Source organism: Colobus angolensis, unplaced genomic scaffold (genome assembly GCF_000951035.1).
Source record: "Colobus angolensis palliatus isolate OR3802 unplaced genomic scaffold, Cang.pa_1.0 Scaffold207, whole genome shotgun sequence".
Taxonomy (NCBI): Eukaryota; Metazoa; Chordata; class Mammalia; order Primates; family Cercopithecidae; genus Colobus; species Colobus angolensis.
In genome coordinates, this window is record NW_012115233.1 from 3,639,575 (window position 1) to 3,656,591 (window position 17,017).

The 17,017-nt window shown below is 53.4% G+C and overlaps 1 protein-coding gene across 2 annotated transcripts in view; it reads left to right on the forward strand.

The window, feature by feature from the left end:
• Positions 1-17,017, forward strand: part of CMIP (c-Maf inducing protein) — a 265,419-nt gene that overhangs the window by 224,294 nt on the left and 24,108 nt on the right. For both annotated transcript variants that reach the window (XM_011942159.1, XM_011942160.1), the window contains 3 exons: positions 951-1,054; positions 2,787-2,891; positions 9,506-9,859. In XM_011942159.1, coding sequence (XP_011797549.1) covers positions 951-1,054; positions 2,787-2,891; positions 9,506-9,859 — 563 coding nt within the window. The remainder of the gene's footprint in view (positions 1-950; positions 1,055-2,786; positions 2,892-9,505; positions 9,860-17,017) is intronic.

A 17,017-nucleotide genomic window follows, 5' to 3' on the forward strand; every position in this document is an offset into this window, starting at 1 on the left:
CCACCTCACACTCACTTCCACACCTACCTCACACTCACCTTCCACACCCACCTCTCACCTTCCACACCCACCTCTCACACTCACCTCCTTCCGCATCCACCTCACACCACACAAACCTCTACCTCCTTCCACATCCACCTCACACTCACCTGTCACACTCACCTCCTTCCACATCCACCTCACACCACACAAACCTACTTCCTTCCACACCCACCTCACACTCTCCTCCTTCCACATCCACCTCACACCACACCTACTTCCTTCCACATCCACCTCACACCACACCTACTTCCTTCCACATCCACCTCACTCACCTCCACACCCACCTATCACACCTCCACACACACCTCTCACACTCACCTTCCACATCCACCTCACACTCCCCTCCACACCCCCATCACACTCACTTCCTTCCACACCCACCTCTCACACTTCCTTCCACACCCACCTCACACTCACCTTCCACACCCACCTCACACTCATCTCCTTCCACACCCACCTCTCTCCTGCTTCCACACTCACCTCACGCTCTCCTCCTTCCACACCCACCTCACGCTCACCTCCTTTCACACCCACGTCTCACACACCTCCTTCCACACTCCACATTCCCGTCAGAAGCACCCTCTCTTGTCCCCCCAGCCTTTCTGGCTCTCTTTTCTCTTTCTCATCTCATTTATCCCGCACGTGCGTTTTGAGGGTGGCTTTCTCTACAGCCGAAAGCGCCTGCTCATCAGATGGTCCTTCAGAGCGCAAGTGCAGGTGTTACGGTGCCGTTCTTTGAAGTAGACGCCACCTGTCCTTTCGAGAGGGTTGACGTCTCCCCATTGCCTTCCCCATCAACAACTCCAGGCAGAGCTGGGTCCTGCCCTTCCTTCCGGTGTCGTGGCTGCCCTGGGCTCCTGCCCTGCCTGGCACCATCCCCTGACTCCTGTCCTCTGCTCTCTCTGCAGGACTTTGGGAAGTGCCCACGGCTGAGGCTGTTTACTCAGGAGTACATCCTTGCCTTGAACGAGCTTAACGCGGGGATGGAAGTGGTGAAGAAGTTCATTCAGAGGTGGGTCTCCAGCTGACGCCCCTCTTTAACCTCGGAGCGACTTTCTTCTCTGATCCTGTTTCCTCAGATATCCCTGGGGGGCTGTTGTGTCATTAAATGAAGACTCCCTCTACAAGGAAGCCCCTAGCCCGCTGCACGGTTCCCGATAGGAACTCAGAAAATGGCAGTGGACCTCAGCAATGCTGCTGTTTCCTCAGGTCCCACGACCCCTCGGGCTGTGGGCGCCACGTGTTTAGGACTCACTCCCACCCCTGGTGGTCCCAGAGCATCGACGGGTGCTTGAACAATCACCCCTTAAACATAACCCACAGGAAGCCAAATATTCTTGCTCCTTACTCACTTTTGGTGCTTGGGGTTGGTGTTTTGGTTTTGTTTTTTTTTTTTTTGGAGGGGGCTTGCTTGTGCTTTTTTTAATTTTAAATTTTCTCTCTGCTCCAGTTTCCTCACCTGTAACACAAGAACCATAGTACCCATCGCCCAGTTAGTGTGATGCTCCAGTGATTAGTAGACACAACACATAGAGAACACGGCAGAAGTCTCGTGTCAGGCCAAGCTGTCATCATTCTTGTTCTTCTCATCTTTTTTGTTTGTTTGTTTGTTTGTTTGTTTGTTTGTTTGTTTTGAAATGGAGTCTCGCTCTGTCACCCAGGCTGGAGTGCAGTGGCTCGGTCTTGGCTCACTGCAACCTTCGGCTCCCGGGTTCAAGCAATTCTCCTGCCTCAGCCTCCCAAGTAGCTGGGATTGCAGGCACATGTTAGCATGCCTGGCTAATTTTTGTATTTTCAGTAGAGACAGGGTTTCACCATGTTGGCCAGGCTGTTCTTGAACTCCTGACCTCAGGAGATCCACCTACTTCGGCCTCCCAAAGTGCTGGGATTACAGGCGTGAACCACTGCCCCCAGACTCTTCTCATCTTTTAAGAAAATCACAGTAACCCATTTAAACAAGTTCTGAAACTACATATTTCCTAAATATGCTCACCTGGAACTCACGAAGCCGTTTGAGGGTGGCTTTGTGACATGCCCTCAGGCCAGAGCCCTGGTGACACCACCCAGCTGTGGTTTGTAAAATCTTGTCAGGTTAGGCCATTCTTAGTGACAGCAGCCTTGATGACAACTTCCCAGAAATGGTACAGCTATTATCCTTAGGACCACAAAAATAGCCATGACAAGTAATAATTAGTGGCACTTATTGAGGACTTATTGCTAAGCTGACTCTATGCTAAGCCAAAAATGACCCTCATCATTTTTCTTCCAAAGCAGGACATGTTTGAAAGTAGAATGAGGTGTTAGGAATAATTATTCCTGAACCACCAGGTGTAAGCGTGACTGTCGCAGGACATATGGCCACCATTTGCTAGGTCGGTCCGTGAACTAGAAAAGTTGGTCCTAACTGTACCCCCGAGGAGGGGGTTGCTATCCTCATTTTATAGCTGCAGAAACAGGGTGGAGGGTTTAGGAGGTTTCCAAGGCCACTGGTTTCCAAGAACCCAGGAACCCTGAATCTGGAGTGCACAGCCGGGAGCTTTGCCTTCTGATGCCTGCACATGGCACAGACAGGACCCAAATCCTGGTGCCACCGATTGCACAGCAAAAGCTCTCAGAGCCCCCCAAGCAGTGCTGGCAGAGTGGGCAGTTCTGTACCTGAGCAGTGGCCCTCCCTTGTCCCCTTTCCCCTGTCTGTGGGCCTCACTCCTGCAGGCTTCTCACCCCGGCCCTCTGCTTTTTTCCAGCATGCACGGCCCCACAGGGCATTGCCCCCACCCCCGGGTCCTGCCCAACCTGGTGGCCGTGTGCCTGGCTGCCATCTACTCCTGCTATGAAGAGTTCATCAACAGGTCAGTTGCTGAACCACTGCCACCCAGAGGGCTTGGGAGGGGCAAACTGCCACCACCATCATGGGCAAAGTCACCAAGAACTGACCAGGCCGGAGAGGTGGAGTAGCTGTTTACTGGGCAGACCTCATGGTGTATTTGCCAGTTCCCCTGGGCCCACTGATTCCTGGGCCCAGAACCCAGGGATGCTGCTGAAGAAGCAAGCACTGAATCAGCACCGCAACTGCGAGGCTGTTAGAGCTGCTTGGCTTTAGGGACAGATGTTTTATGCTGAAGATCTCTCACCACTGGAGAGGTGTGACACACTGGTGTGTGTGTGAATATGTGCACGTGGGTATACAAATGCATGTGTGAACTGTACACATACATGTGACTGTGTGTGCGTGTGTGCACATGGAGGTGTGAATATGTGCCCATGTGTTGGGGACAAGGGTTGCAAGGGTTGACAGTAAGGTTTAGCCTGTCTGGTGTTGCCTTTGAGAACACAGGCTTTTGCCCATGATTTGCATGGTTTTATTTTTTGATACAGGGTCTCACTCTGTCACTTAGGCTATGCCGGAATACAGTGGTGCAGTCATAGCTCACTGCAGCCTCGAACTCCTGGACTCAAGCAGTCCTCCCACCTCAGCCTCCCAAGTAGCTAGGACCACAGGCACATACCACCACTCATGGCTAATATTTAAAATTTTTTTTGTAAAGACAGGATCTTGCTATGTTACCCAGGCTGGCCCCAAACTCCTGGGCTTAAGCAGTCTTCCCACTTTGACCTCCCAGAATGCTGAGGTTACAGGCGTGAGCCACTGCACCTGTTTTTCTTGAGCGCCTGCCGTGTGCTTGACACAATTGCAGTGCTAGGGAGCGAGCAAGATCACAAATTCCCTGCTCTTTTGGGGCTTCCATTCTACCAGGAAGAGATCATATAGAAGTAAATGTGCAAGATCATGTCAGAGGGTAAGAAAAACCGTGCGAGCAATAAAACCAAGTGGTGGGGTAGCAAGTGACCGGAAAAGGTGAGGCAGGGTCTCCGCCTGGCTTTGGAGCCTCCAGAAGGAAACTCCAAGACCAGCATTTGGGTGGAAGTGGCTTCCTAGGAAGATGGTCCCAGGAAACACTGGGGGACAGGGAAGGAAGGACAGCAGTAAAGTATGAATTAATAAGCAGATGAGGCTGGGTGGCTCACACCTGTAATCCCAGCACTTTGGGAGGCCAAGGCATGCAGATCACTTGAGGTCAGGAGTTCAAGTCCAGCCTGGCCAACATGGTGAAACCTCGTCTCTACTAAAAAAAATACAAAAATTAGCTGGGCATGGTGGCACATGACTGTACTCAGCTACTCAGGAAGCTGAGGCAGGAGAATAGCTTGAACCTGGGAGGCAGAGGTTGCAGTGAGCCGAGATCATACCACTGCACTCCAGCCTGGGCAACAGAGTGAGACTCCTTCTCAAAAATAAATAAATAAGCAAGCAAGCAATCAGGTGACCACTTCGGGCAGCTGGCATGCACTCCCACTGTGCCCCAGGAGGCCATGCAGAACACACTGAGAATTGCTCTGCTGAGAGTTGCTCAGCCGAGGCTGGCTGGGCTGGGGTAGTCACTCACCAGCTCCCACCCCTCGCTGGCTGAGAACTGCTCCCAGGATGCAGACTGATGCAGATGCCATTACTTTATGGGGAAGTTTCTGCAGTGACCTCTGGTGTCATTGGAGGGGATGTGACATGCAGAACGCAGTGGTCTCTGCTGCAGCCACCCAGTTGTTCAGGTGGTACACTGCACAACTCTAAGGAGACCAACATGAGTCCAGACCCCCCCAGAGCTAGGGTTACGGCGGGAGGGTATTTCAGTCTTTTCTCAAAATGAAGGCGGTAGAGCATTCGCAGTCGCTGAAAACCCGTGCAGGGGGAACTTCTCAAACAAATGCCATACTGCTGAGATCTTGGGAAGGGGCAGGAAAAGGCATTTGATAAATCAGGGGCTGCCTCCTTGCAGCAGGCCATGAGAGAGGGTCACTGTTTTAATGCCTTCAGCCTCAGGTCCCGATGTTCAAAGGGGACCATGTCCCACCTTGAATCACTTCCCTGAGGAGAAAGAAGTGCAGGGACTCCAGGGGCCAGAATGTGGAGATGGGAGGCTGCTCATTCCCAAGGGCCTGTTCTGGAGCTGACAACACGGTGAGGCAAAAAGAGGAGAAAACGGAAGCCAGAGGGTAGTGCCAGGCCTGCACTTTTTATATTTTTAGTAGAGACGGGGTTTCACTGTGTTAGCCAGGATGGTCTCGATCTCCTGACCTCGTGATCTGCCCACCTTGGCCTCCCAAAGTGCTGGGATTACAGGCGTGAGCCACTGCACCTGGCCTACAGTATTTAAGTTATACCCAGAGTGTGCAGGAGCCAGCTCACCCATTTCTTTTGGGAACACGTCCCTTCCAAGTTCTGTAGTGATGATATATTGGTAGCTTGAAGTAGCTGTGGTGGGAGTATTTACACAAAAGAAATTGGTAAGCACTGCAGATCAGGGCTTCTTCCTTTTTTTGCGACAGAACTTCGCTCTTGTCGCCCAGGTTGGAGTGCAGTGGCACAATCTTGGCTCCCTGCAGCCTCCACCTCCTGGGTTCAAGCGATTCTCCTGCCTCAGCTTCCTGAGTAGCTGGGATTATAGGTGTGGGCCACCACAGCTGGCTAATCTTTGTATTTTTGGTAGAGATGGGGTTTTACTTTGTTGGCCAGGCTGGTCTCGAACTCCTGACCTCAAGTGATCTGCCCGCCTCGGCTTCCCAAAGTGCTGGAATTACAGGCGTGAGCCACTGCGCCCGGCCAGATCAGGGCTTCTTTCTTTGGAGAGTTGGTTGTTAGGCATTTACCAGCGTTCCTTAGGTTATATCTTGGTTTTTTTTTTAAAAAAGAAAGAAACAAAAGGGTGCCCAGGACCCTCCCAGTGCCATTCTGATTTAATTAGGATGGCCCTGGCATCTGTTTTTGGAAGGAGCCTTGGGGAGGTGATATTTACGTTGATACCTCCTGGCTGTTCTCCAGGTAAGAAACAGGAAGAGGGTGACCCAGGGAGAGAACCACATGGGCAAAGGCCTGGCAGTGATGGGTGAAGGTGCCATTGGTCACAATGATTTTATTTTTGTTTTTTGGATTTTTTTGGAAACAGTCTCACTCTGTCACCCAAGCTGGAGTGCAGTGGCGCAATCTCTGCTCACTGCAACCTCTGCATCCTGTGTTCAAGCAATTTTCTTTTTTTTTTTTTTTTTTTTGAGACAGAGTCTGGCTCTGTCACCCAGGCTGGAGTGCAGTGGCTGGATCTCAGCTCACCGCAAGCTCCGCCTCCTGGGTTTACGCCATTCTCCTGCCTCAGCCATTCTCCTGCCTCAGCCTCCCGAGTAGCTGGGACTGTAGGCGCCCGCCACGTCGCCCGGCTAGTTTTTTGTATTTTTTAGTAGAGATGGGGTTTCACCGTGTTAGCCAGGATGGTCTTGATCTCCTGATCTCGTGATCTGCCCGTCTTGGCCTCCCAAAGTGCTGGGATTACAGGCTTGAGCCACCGCACCCGGCCATTCAAGCACTTTACATGCCTCAGCCACCCAAGTAGCTGGGATTACAGGTGTGCACCACGACACCTGGCTAATTTTTATTTTATTTTATTTTATTTTATTTATTTTTTTTGTATTTTTAGTAGAGATGGGATTTTGCCATGTTGGCCAGACTCGTGTCAAACTCCTGGTCTCAAGTGACATTCCCCCCTCAGCCTCCAAAAGTGCTGGAATTACAGGGGTGAGCCACCGTGCCCGTCTACAGTGTTTTTATATCTACGGGTCCTTGAACCACTACTTCAGAATCACCTGAACTGCCCTAAAATAGATTCCTGGCTGCAGTATTTCTGGGGTATGGCCCAGGAGTCTGCATTCTAAACAAACTGCACAAGTCATTCTGCTGTACGCTGAATGTGGAGGTCCCTGCAGGGGAGGAGCCAAAGGAAATCCAGTGTGACTGGAGCAGAGAGAAGGAAAGGGAAGCAAAAGATGGAATTGGAGAGAGAAGCAGGGCTGGGCCATGAATAGGCAGGTTCTCACACCTCCTGGTGCCTGGGACTGTCTAGGGGTTGGCATTAAATTGAAGATTCGGATTCAGCAGGTCTGGGGCAGGACCTGAGACTCTGCTTGTCTCACAAGCTCTCAGGCGAAGCTGTGGGCTGGGGATCACACTGTAAGTAGCGGGGCTGTCCTGGGTTTCAGTGGCAGAACTTCTATCCTGGGAGCATTGGAGAGTCCATAGTGGGTTGTAAGTGGAGAAGGGACGTGATGGGATTTCAGTTCCATTCCCCTCTGGCTGCTGCTGTGAGGAGGAAGGATTAGGGGGCAGATGTGACCCTGGGGAACTATTAGGTGGCTGTGGCAAGGAGATGCCAGGTTGGAGGCTGGCAAGGGTGAGACGATGTCTGCTGCCTCCTGCCCACCCTGGCTCAGCCATGCTGAGCCCCCTCGGAGCCCACATTAGCTTGGGTTCCATCTGATGCCAGAAGTTTCTGGATGTCACCCAGAGAAGCACGATACTGCCAACACGTTTCCTGGGCTAAGGTCCATGATGCCCCCTCAGTCAGTCCCTTCAAGATAAAGCCTGTCATGTCCTCCAGGCCATCCACAGTGCTCTTTGTGGGCAAATGTACACAATGTACTCACACTGAAAAGAACAGACAGCTTGACCCAGGTTAGCGTGGCTCTCTCGAAAATCACCAATCTGAGCCAAACAGCCTTGAAAATCCACTTTTAAAACCCAGCAAAGGCAAACGAAGAGAAATGGAGTGTTGAGCACTTCGGGAGCAAATCAGATCCGAACCAAAGAATTTAGGTCTCCCCCCATCACAGACCACACACAAGTTTTTATCAACGATAGAATTCTCGGACTTCAGCTGGCGGATTATTTGTCCCAGCGAAGCTGAAAGTATATTTATTAAACACCGTTGGTGGGCTCAGCTCAGGCCCGGTTCCTGGCATGTGCTGGATACACTCAGACCCTTCCTGTGCATGGGGCTCAAGTTCTGCACACAGCCCTTGGAGGGGCTACTCACAGGCTCCCTCCCACCCCTTCCTCCAGCCACAACAATTCCCCAAGCAGAATGCCAGCAGCGTGGCCCTGTCCTCAAGCCTGGGAGCCCCTTTAGAGGCACAGGATCCATGCCTGTGACACATCTGGGGAAGGACTAGACAAGCAGCTGTTTTCAATCATGCTGTTGTGCTCGAAGTCTTGGATTAGTGGATCTCAACCTTGACCACACACATGAGGAACCTTAAAAGTTGCTCATGTCCAGGTCCCACCCTGGAGATTCCTGTCTAACTGGGCTTTGGGATGTTTAGAAGTATACCCAGGGGATCCTGGTGTCCAGCCAGGGGTGGAAAGCTTTGGTTTAGGAGGAGTTCGAGGGTAGGAAGGACAAGAGTAGCAGTAAGAAATCAAGGAAGACTTCCTGGAGGAGGGGACCTGCACAGATCTTAGGGGACCTTGGAAGCCAACCTAGTTAGAAGGATCCTGGGCTTTGGGGTCCAGGAGATCTGGCTTCAAATCCCATCTCCATCGACTCATGGGCTGTTTAATTAGGGGTAGATCATTTAACTTCTGAGACTGTCTTTCCTCACCTGTGGCACAGAAACAGGAATCACTGTTCAGTGATGTCTGTGAGCATCTGTATGACTGCACTTAGCACTGTGCCGGCCCGTGGGCACCAGCAGAGGAACCCGTTGATGGTACTACTGTCCCTTACAACAATGCACCTCCCAGGCAACTGGGCACCTCGGGAAGTACTCATTCAGAGGAGGGACTTTAACCAGGTCAAGGCTCTGACAGGTCCTGCCGTTAAGAGGCCTAATGTCATCTCGTTTGCCCCAGCATTTCCCTAACAAATGTGAGATTAATAATGCCATAGAGCCCTTTTCTGAGTTAACAGCTGTTAACCCCTTGTGCAGGCTTCTGTTCCTCCGGGCAGTCAAGAGATGCTGTGCCTGGAAGTTACCCAGGAGGAGTGAGGGTTCTGCAGACAGGAGGGCTAGACTCCAGGGCCCAGACTGGAATTCTGGGGTTTGGGATCCCATTGAAGTGGGTTCCCAGGAGGGGGGCAGATACTGAGCTTGCTCACTTGGCTGGGTTTGAGGGCAGGAGAGCAGAGTCCTGGAGGACACTGTGGCATGAGGTCAGGGATTGGAGAGTATTTAAACCACAGGAAGCAACTAAAAGCAAAATAGTAGATCCCGTTGGCTTATCAAGAAAGTGGCCAGTGGTTTTTTGGTGGAGAATGCCAAGAGCCTTATGGCTGTCATGTAGAGATCAACATCCACTCAGTCAGTCAGCAAATGTTTATTGAGCGCCTGTTATGTGCTGAAGTGACAGCATGGACTGTAGAGACAGGCAGCCTGGGTTGGGCTGCCATCCCCGCCTCTTCCTGTCTAGACCTTGGGCAAGCCACGCACCCAGGCTGAGCCTCAATGTCCTCATTTCTAGCACAGGGATGATGATAGTATCCATGTGGCCTCATTCTGGGATTCAGGAAGGCCTTTAGCCTGGTGGGTCGTGGTGCATCATGAACGGTGCCTGTACTCATGTGCCCTCTCCCGCCTCTTCCCCCAGCCGCGACAATTCCCCAAGCCTGAAGGAAATCCGGAATGGCTGCCAGCAGCCGTGCGACCGGAAGCCCACTTTACCTCTGCGCCTTCTGCACCCCAGCCCGGACCTGGTGTCTCAGGAAGCCACGCTGTCTGAGGCCCGGCTCAAGTCGGTGGTCGTGGCCTCCAGTGAGATCCACGTGGAGGTGGAACGCACCAGCACTGCCAAGCCGGCGCTGACGGCCAGCGCGGGCAACGACAGCGAGCCCAACCTCATCGACTGCCTCATGGTCAGCCCCGCCTGCAGCACCATGAGCATCGAGCTGGGCCCCCAGGCCGACCGCACGCTCGGCTGCTACGTGGAAATCCTCAAGCTGCTGTGAGTGCTCCCCGCGTGCCCGCCCCCAGGGCGGGCGGGAGGAGACTGGGCTTTGCTGCTGGGTGCGGCTGTGTTTGTTGCTTCAAACTACGCAGGTAGAGTGGTGTGTGTGTGAGTGCACACAAGCTGGTGTGTGCAAGAGTGTGCATAAGCACAAGTGTGGCTGTGAGTACAGGCATGCAGGTGCATATGTACAGGTGGGTGAGGGACACATGGGTGTGTTACAGGTGGCTGTTGTGTATCTGTGAACATATGGTGTGTGTATACACACACGTGGGATGCATGCATGGCTTTGTACCTGTATGCTTGAGTGCCTGGGCACATGTGTAAGGTTCATGCCCAAGCATACGTGTGTACATATGTCTGCACGAGTTTGTGTGTGTGTGAGGATCTGGATATATCTGCCAGGGTGTGCGGGAGCACAAGGGTTCCCAAGTGTGTCTGTGAGTCTGTGGACATCTCTGGTGTGTTGGGTGTGTGGGATCCTCTGAGCTTGTGAGTGTCTTTGTGTGCATGAATGGCCATGGGTGGATGTGGGTGCGACAGGACACGTGGTCTGCTGAGTGTGTGTGTGTGTTTATAGGAGATGGGTGTGGGCATGCATGTGGATTTCTCTATAGGGGTGTGTGGTGTGTGTGTGTGTGTGTGTTAAATGCACAAGAGTGGGTATGTCTACTCACTTGTGCTACGTTTGTGCACGAGTGGCTGTGGCTGCATGCATGTGGGTATATTTGTGCTCTAGGGTTGGAGAGCATGTGTGTTTCTCTGTATATGTTTGCAGGTATGTGCACGAGCCCGTGTGTGTGTGTGTTGTGTGAGCCATGTATGCCGTGTGTCTTTGGGGTGTGAGTATCTGTGCATATGCATGTGTCTGAGTGAGTGAGGGGTCATGTGCAGGAGTGTGTGCGTCTGTCTTGGGTATGTGGCTCTGCGTATTTGTGCCGTGTGCCTGGGTGTCTGTGTGCACACTTTGGTGTTGCGTGTGCCTGGGTGTGGGTGTAGGAGACCCGTGGACCCCGGGGCTGCTCTGGGTGGTGTGGCTTCTGAGCTGGCTCCTTCTGTGCCTGTCCCTCCCGCTCCCTGAACCTCAGCTGTGTGACTAAGGTAGAGGGGAGTACAGTTCTTAATCCTTGACCCCTAAGGGTCTCTCCAGCCTTGCCATCCACACGTTCCACCTGACACATCTCAAACTCGTGAGCACCTGGTTCCAGGAGCCCCCGTTCGAGGGGCCTCATTGACTATTCCCTTCTGCCCCCCACAGAGCCATGTGGTTCCACAGACAAGCTCCGGTCTGCAGACACTCAGCAGACACCTCCCGCTTTCTCGCCCCACAAACTCCTTCCTTCGGAACAGGCTCTGCCCCACTCTCAGGAGCTTTGAATCCAGAGATGGGCATTTTCAGATGCAGCTGCTTGTGGTTGCTGGACTTTTCGGAGGGGTTGGGGGTCCAGCTGTGTTGTCACATTTATCCAGTGCATGATGCCTGTCTAGAACCAGGGCTCCCGGGGCCGTCAGCCTGCAGGGAGGCCACTTGGAAGCCCGGTGCCTGGGGTATTGTCTGTGTGGGTGGGCGGGGTTTCCCTGAGGCCCTGTGTGGTCGCGCGGCTGGGCAGCGTTTGTTCATTCTGTCATGTGTGTGTTGCTCCTGGAGTCTGCTCAGGGTTTGGAGGGACAGAGGGCAGCTTCTGAGGGCCTGGTGAGCTGGAGAAATGGCTGGGAGGCACCTTGGGGTGCCCCCTGTGCTCTACTAGCAAGGCCTGTGGCGTCTGCGAAGGTGAACACGTGGGCACGCACAGTCATAAGATGGCTTCTGCTGGTTTGAAGGAGATCGTGGAGGCAGCGTCCCCACATAGCCTCCTCTGCCCTGACTTTGGCCCCGGAGAGGAAAGGGTGGGGTGTGCCCAGGGGTTCAGACCAGCCCCGCCTTGTGGTCCCAGCAGCAGAGGTCGGGTGAGGGCATAACTACATTCAGTGACCTCCACCCTCAGCCCAGTGGAATTCCAGATCCCACTAAGAGAGAGACTCCAAGAACACATCACAGACCTGAGTGTCTTCAAGACAAAGAAAGGTGCCAGCTGTCCCAGCGGCAGCTGGGTTAGGGCACCTCCCCGGATTTTTGGAGGGGTCTCCTTGCTCTGATGGAGATAGAAGCCTCCAGGCCAGAGACTGGCCCTGCTGTCCACTCCAGCTCCCCAGTTCCAGCTGGTTTTTACAAACACCATGAACCACTGGGCCTTCTGCTGTTTTGGGCCTGACTCCTGCTTCTCATTAAGCACTAAAGGTTTGAGTTTCATAACGCAGTTGGCACACGTTTTTTCCTTCTTCATAAACATGCTCATGAATGAGGACTCTGTTCTCCCCCATCTGCGTCCAGACCCCCTGCCTGCCGCACATCACCCAGCTGCCAGGGCACAGGTGGGGGTCGGGGCCATCGCCAAGGGCCCAGGACAGTCAGGGCAAGCCAGGAGGGGTTCTCAATGGGGCTACGCAGCGGAGCAGCTCACGCCCAGCCCCAAACCTCCACAAAATGGGATTATGCTTCCAGCAGCCTCTTCCACCTTGGGGGAGCTCATCACAATTTCGGCCTGATAACTGTGTTTACCAACAACTTTCCTCCCCACACCCAGCAGGCTGCTTCAGTCGCTGGCTCACTGGAGGCCTCAAACTGGTTGGACCCAAACAACCCCAGCTGCTCAAAGGGCTCCAAAGTGAGATACATCAGGAAAGGCACAGACTCAGAGTCAGACCGTGCTAGGTTCCAGTCCCACCTGTGCCACATACTTGTTGTGACCTTGGAAGATGGGTCATCCTCTCTGAGCCTCTGGTCCCAGGCTGGGAGGTGGCACAAGTATGGCTGCATCTGGCATTGGGAAAGAGATGGGAGGGGCCAGCCCTGAGTGGATGGCACAGAGCAGACACCTCTGCGAGGTGAACACCTGGCCAACGGGAGTAGCCACCATTTATGATGCAGCTATGTTCCCGCCACTTGCCCATACTATTGAGGGCGAGATGCGTCATTGATTCCGTAACTGTGCTTTGAGAGATAAAAGCCACATGGCATTCATCACACACCTGGAGTGCAGGAAACTTGCATCGCAGCATTGAGGAAATGCAGCCGTAGGCCTGAGCTGCTGTGGAACCGTGGCCGGTGTTCTTGGCTCCTCTGGGCTTCAGTTTTCTTGTCTGTAAAATGCGTGTCTTCTTGGAGGACTGATCAGTTGCCGCGTGTTCCCATAGGAAGGTCCCTGCATCATTAGAATTCGACACTTTTGAAAAGTAACTAACCTAAGTTGCAAAAATTTCCTGGAGATCCTTGAAAAGTAAAACTATTCCAAATGCAGGTCGAGGCTGATGTTGAAAAAAAAATCACCGCGTGAGGTGCAGGCAGGGTGGGGTGACGAAAAGAACACGGATTCGGGAGGCGAAGAAGAGCTTTGGGATTTGTGGTCATTTAGACTCCAGCTCTTTTCCTGCTGGGCACCTGTGTGTGATTCACACCTTCATTTATCCACCTGTTTATTCATTCTTTCATCCAGCTTTCGGTGCATACCTACGCCAGGCCCGACTTTACGCCAGATACCGTACTGGTCCCTGTACTCAGTCCCTCTGAACCTAAGTATTGCCAAGTGCTCAGAGCAGTGACATCAAGGGCTCAGCGGGGCTGCTGTAGCGCTCAGATGGGCAGAGTGTGGAGCCGCGGCACACTGGGGCCACGGGTAGGACACGCTTCTGATCGGCCCTGATCGGCTCCTACCTACTGCTGGGGACTCTTTGCAAACATTAGATTTTAAAAGAGCCCTTGATGGGCTGCAGCTCAGCTGGAAGAGGCTCCTCCCTTGGGGAACTTCAGGGAAATGCAGATGAATTTGGGGTTGTCCTAATGACCGGGAGACAGGGCCAGGGGAACCTCTGCCTCCAAGGTTCAAGCCATTCTCCTGCCTCAGCCTCCCCAGTAGCTAGAATCACAGGCGCCCACCACCAAGCCCACCTAATTTTTGTATTTTTAGTAGAGACGAGGTTTTGCCATGTTGGCCAGGCTGGTCTTGAACTCCTGACCTCAAGTGATCTGCCCACTTCAGCCTCCCAAAGATTACAGGTGTGAGCCACTGTGCCCAGCCTGTTTTGTAATATTTAAAAAGTCTGTGATTCGTCTAGGTAGCTCTTTCTTATATGTACTTTCTTTTTCTTTTTCTTTCTTTTTTTTTTTTTTTTTGCACTGGAGTCTCGCTCTGTCACCCAGGCTGCAGTGCAGTGGCGCAGTCTCAGCTCACTACAACCTCTGCCTCCCAAGTTCAAGCCATTCTCCTGCCTCAGCCTCCCCAGTAGCTGGGATTACAGGCGTCTACCACCTAGCCCGGCTAATTTTTGTATTTTTAGTAGAGACAAGACTTCACCACATTGGCCAGGCTGGTCTCGAACTCTTGACCTCAAGTGATCTGCCCACCTCGGCCTCCCAAAGTGCTAGGATTACAGGCATGAGCCACCATGTCCATCCTGTTTGGAAACTTAAAACTGCTCATTCCTGGAGCACATGGTAACTCTGTAGAAACTCAAAGGTCCCTGGAACATTTAAGGCCAACAGATCTGCTGTGGGGCCTGGGAAGGTCCCGGACGGGATGACCGCACGGGTGGAGAGAGAGGGAGTTTTCCTGAGGTACCCCAGCCTCGGGGGTAACAGCTGCTGTTTCTCAGCCTGGGATCAAATCCCCGGACCAGTTGGTTTATCTTTAAAGGGAGCAGATATTTCTGGATGTTGCATAGCGGGAAAAAAGTGGTCTGAATGTGCTCCCGCATGAGCCTTCTCATGCCCCAGGCCTTCCCAAGCATCAGGCCACCCTGAGGCCACCACATTTTGCCCATACCTTGTGGGAGATTCTGTGAGTCAGGAAAAGCAGCGAGGCTGGCAGGAAGCATCCTGTCCACAGGGCAGCACAGGGCTCTAGTTGAGGTGGCATCTTCTGAACTGGGTTAAAATCCCAACTGAGCTGTGTGAAGTGGGAGACCCGGGCTTTGCACTTACAAAGCCTTGTTTGGGCCCAACATGTCCCCCATTAGCTCTGTGACCTTTGACAAGTATCTGAACCTCTCTGGGCCTCCATTTCTCATCTGTGAAATGGGGGTTCTAAGGCCCCATTCATGGGAGGGTTAAGTGTGCAGGCGCCTTATCCCTGAGGCATGTTGGGGTCAGCAGGATGCGTCAGGCACCTGCCTGCCTGCCCACCCCCTCCCTCCCTGAACTGGGCAGGGCGCAGCCCTCTTTCCTCCTTCCTGGGTGGGCAGTCAGGTCCCTCATACCCTGCCTGCTGCCTGCCCTCCCATCCCAGGCCTGGCTTGGCCAAGTGGGAGACTGCCCCAGTGGCCAGAGGCGTCCCATCCTAAGATAACAGGCCCACCCAGAGCCAGGGCAGTCTCAAGGCAGGGACTCTGCTAGCCACTGGGGCCTGTGCTGAGGCCTGTCACAGAGAGGCCCATGCACAGGAGGGTTCCTCATTCCTTCCCCGTGGGCCTGCCAGTCTGGGGACACCCAGCCTCACCTCCACGACAGCCTGTGTCTAACGCCTCCCATTCATCCACCAACCTGGTCAGACTGGGGTCACAGACTTCCAAGCTGGTCTGGACCAAGGCAAGGAAGTCCACTTGCCCTCTCCCTCCTTCCCCTGCACCCCTCTGGGACTTGTGGTAGCTGCCAGGAAGTGGAGCCCCAGGCTGGGAGATCCAGAGGAGGAGGCTTCTGTCCAGACCCCACCTCAGACACGCCGAGGCCTCCCACTGGGCTGAGCACCTGGGAGTGCAGACCACACTCACGGTTCACAGAACAGGCTCAGGAGTGACAAGTGACCATGGGCCTGTTGCTGGGGCTCATAGCCCCCTGTGGGGACCCTGACTCCTCTGATTGTGGGTGACTTCAAATCTCCTTAGAGTTCTGTATTTCATGACATTTCTGCATAGAATATGCTTTATTTTAAAAGTAAAAAAATGGCCGGGCATGGTGACTCACGCCTGTTAATTCCAGTACTTTGGGAGGCCGTGGCGGGCGGATCACGAGGTCAGGAAATTGAGACCATCATGACTAACGCAGTGAAACCCCGCCTGTACTAAAAATACAAAAAATTAGCTGGGCGTGGTGGTGGGCGCCTGTAGTCCCAGCTACTTGGGAGGCTGAGGCAGGAGAATGGCGTGAAACCAGGAGGTGGAGCTTGCATTGAGCCGAGATCGCGCCACTGCACTCCAGCCTGGGTGACAGGGCGAGACTCCGTCTCAAAAAAAAAAAAAAAAGTTAAAAAAAAAACCTAAGTGCTCCCCTCCCTTTCATTTTTTAAGATACTCTGTCACCGAGGCTGGAGTACAGTGCCGCAGTTACAGATCACTGCAGCCTCGAACACCTGGGCTCAAGGAATTCTCCCACCTCAGACTCCCAAGTAGCTGGGACTACAGGTGCACACCACCTGCCTGGCTTACTTTTTTTTTTTAACTTTTGTTTTCTTTTTAGAGATGGGATCTCTTTATGTTGCCCAAGCTAGTCTTGAACTCCTGGCCTGAAGTGATCCTCCCACCTCAGCCTCCCGAAGTGCTGGGATTCCAGGCTCGGGCCACCATGTGCCCACCAGTGCCCATGTGATATGGGAAAATCATCCTCCTCAGGTGTGAGCCGGGCCACCCTCTTTGTGAGACATTGTTATTGAGACGGTAGAGCACAGATGCTGGGGCCAGGCTCCCAGGTTCAGATCCCAGCTCTCACCAGCTGTGTGGCCTGGGGCCAGGGCAGTCCCTCCCTGTGTTTCCATTTTCCTGCCTATAAAATGGGGGTGCCAAGAGCACCCGCTCAGCCGAGTTGCTGGGATTGCTGCACTGGCTGACGCATGGGGAGCCCTTGGAGAGCACATGGCACGCGGCAGGCACTGCAGACGAGATTTGCTGTCAACTGAATTTCCATTTTCTGGAAATCACGAGTCAGGGACAGGTGCGAGGAAAGGAGGAAGGTGATTCTTCTGGAGGGAAGACAAGCTAGCTGCAAAGACATATGACCCCTCGGAAGGGAGCGTGTGAATACGGGGGCATAAAGGGGTCTCCGCACCCTGACATGCACCTGACCGGCCTCAGGCTTTTGCAGCTCTGAGACCCCTAGGCCGCATGGCACCTGGGCCTTCCGCCCTCGAG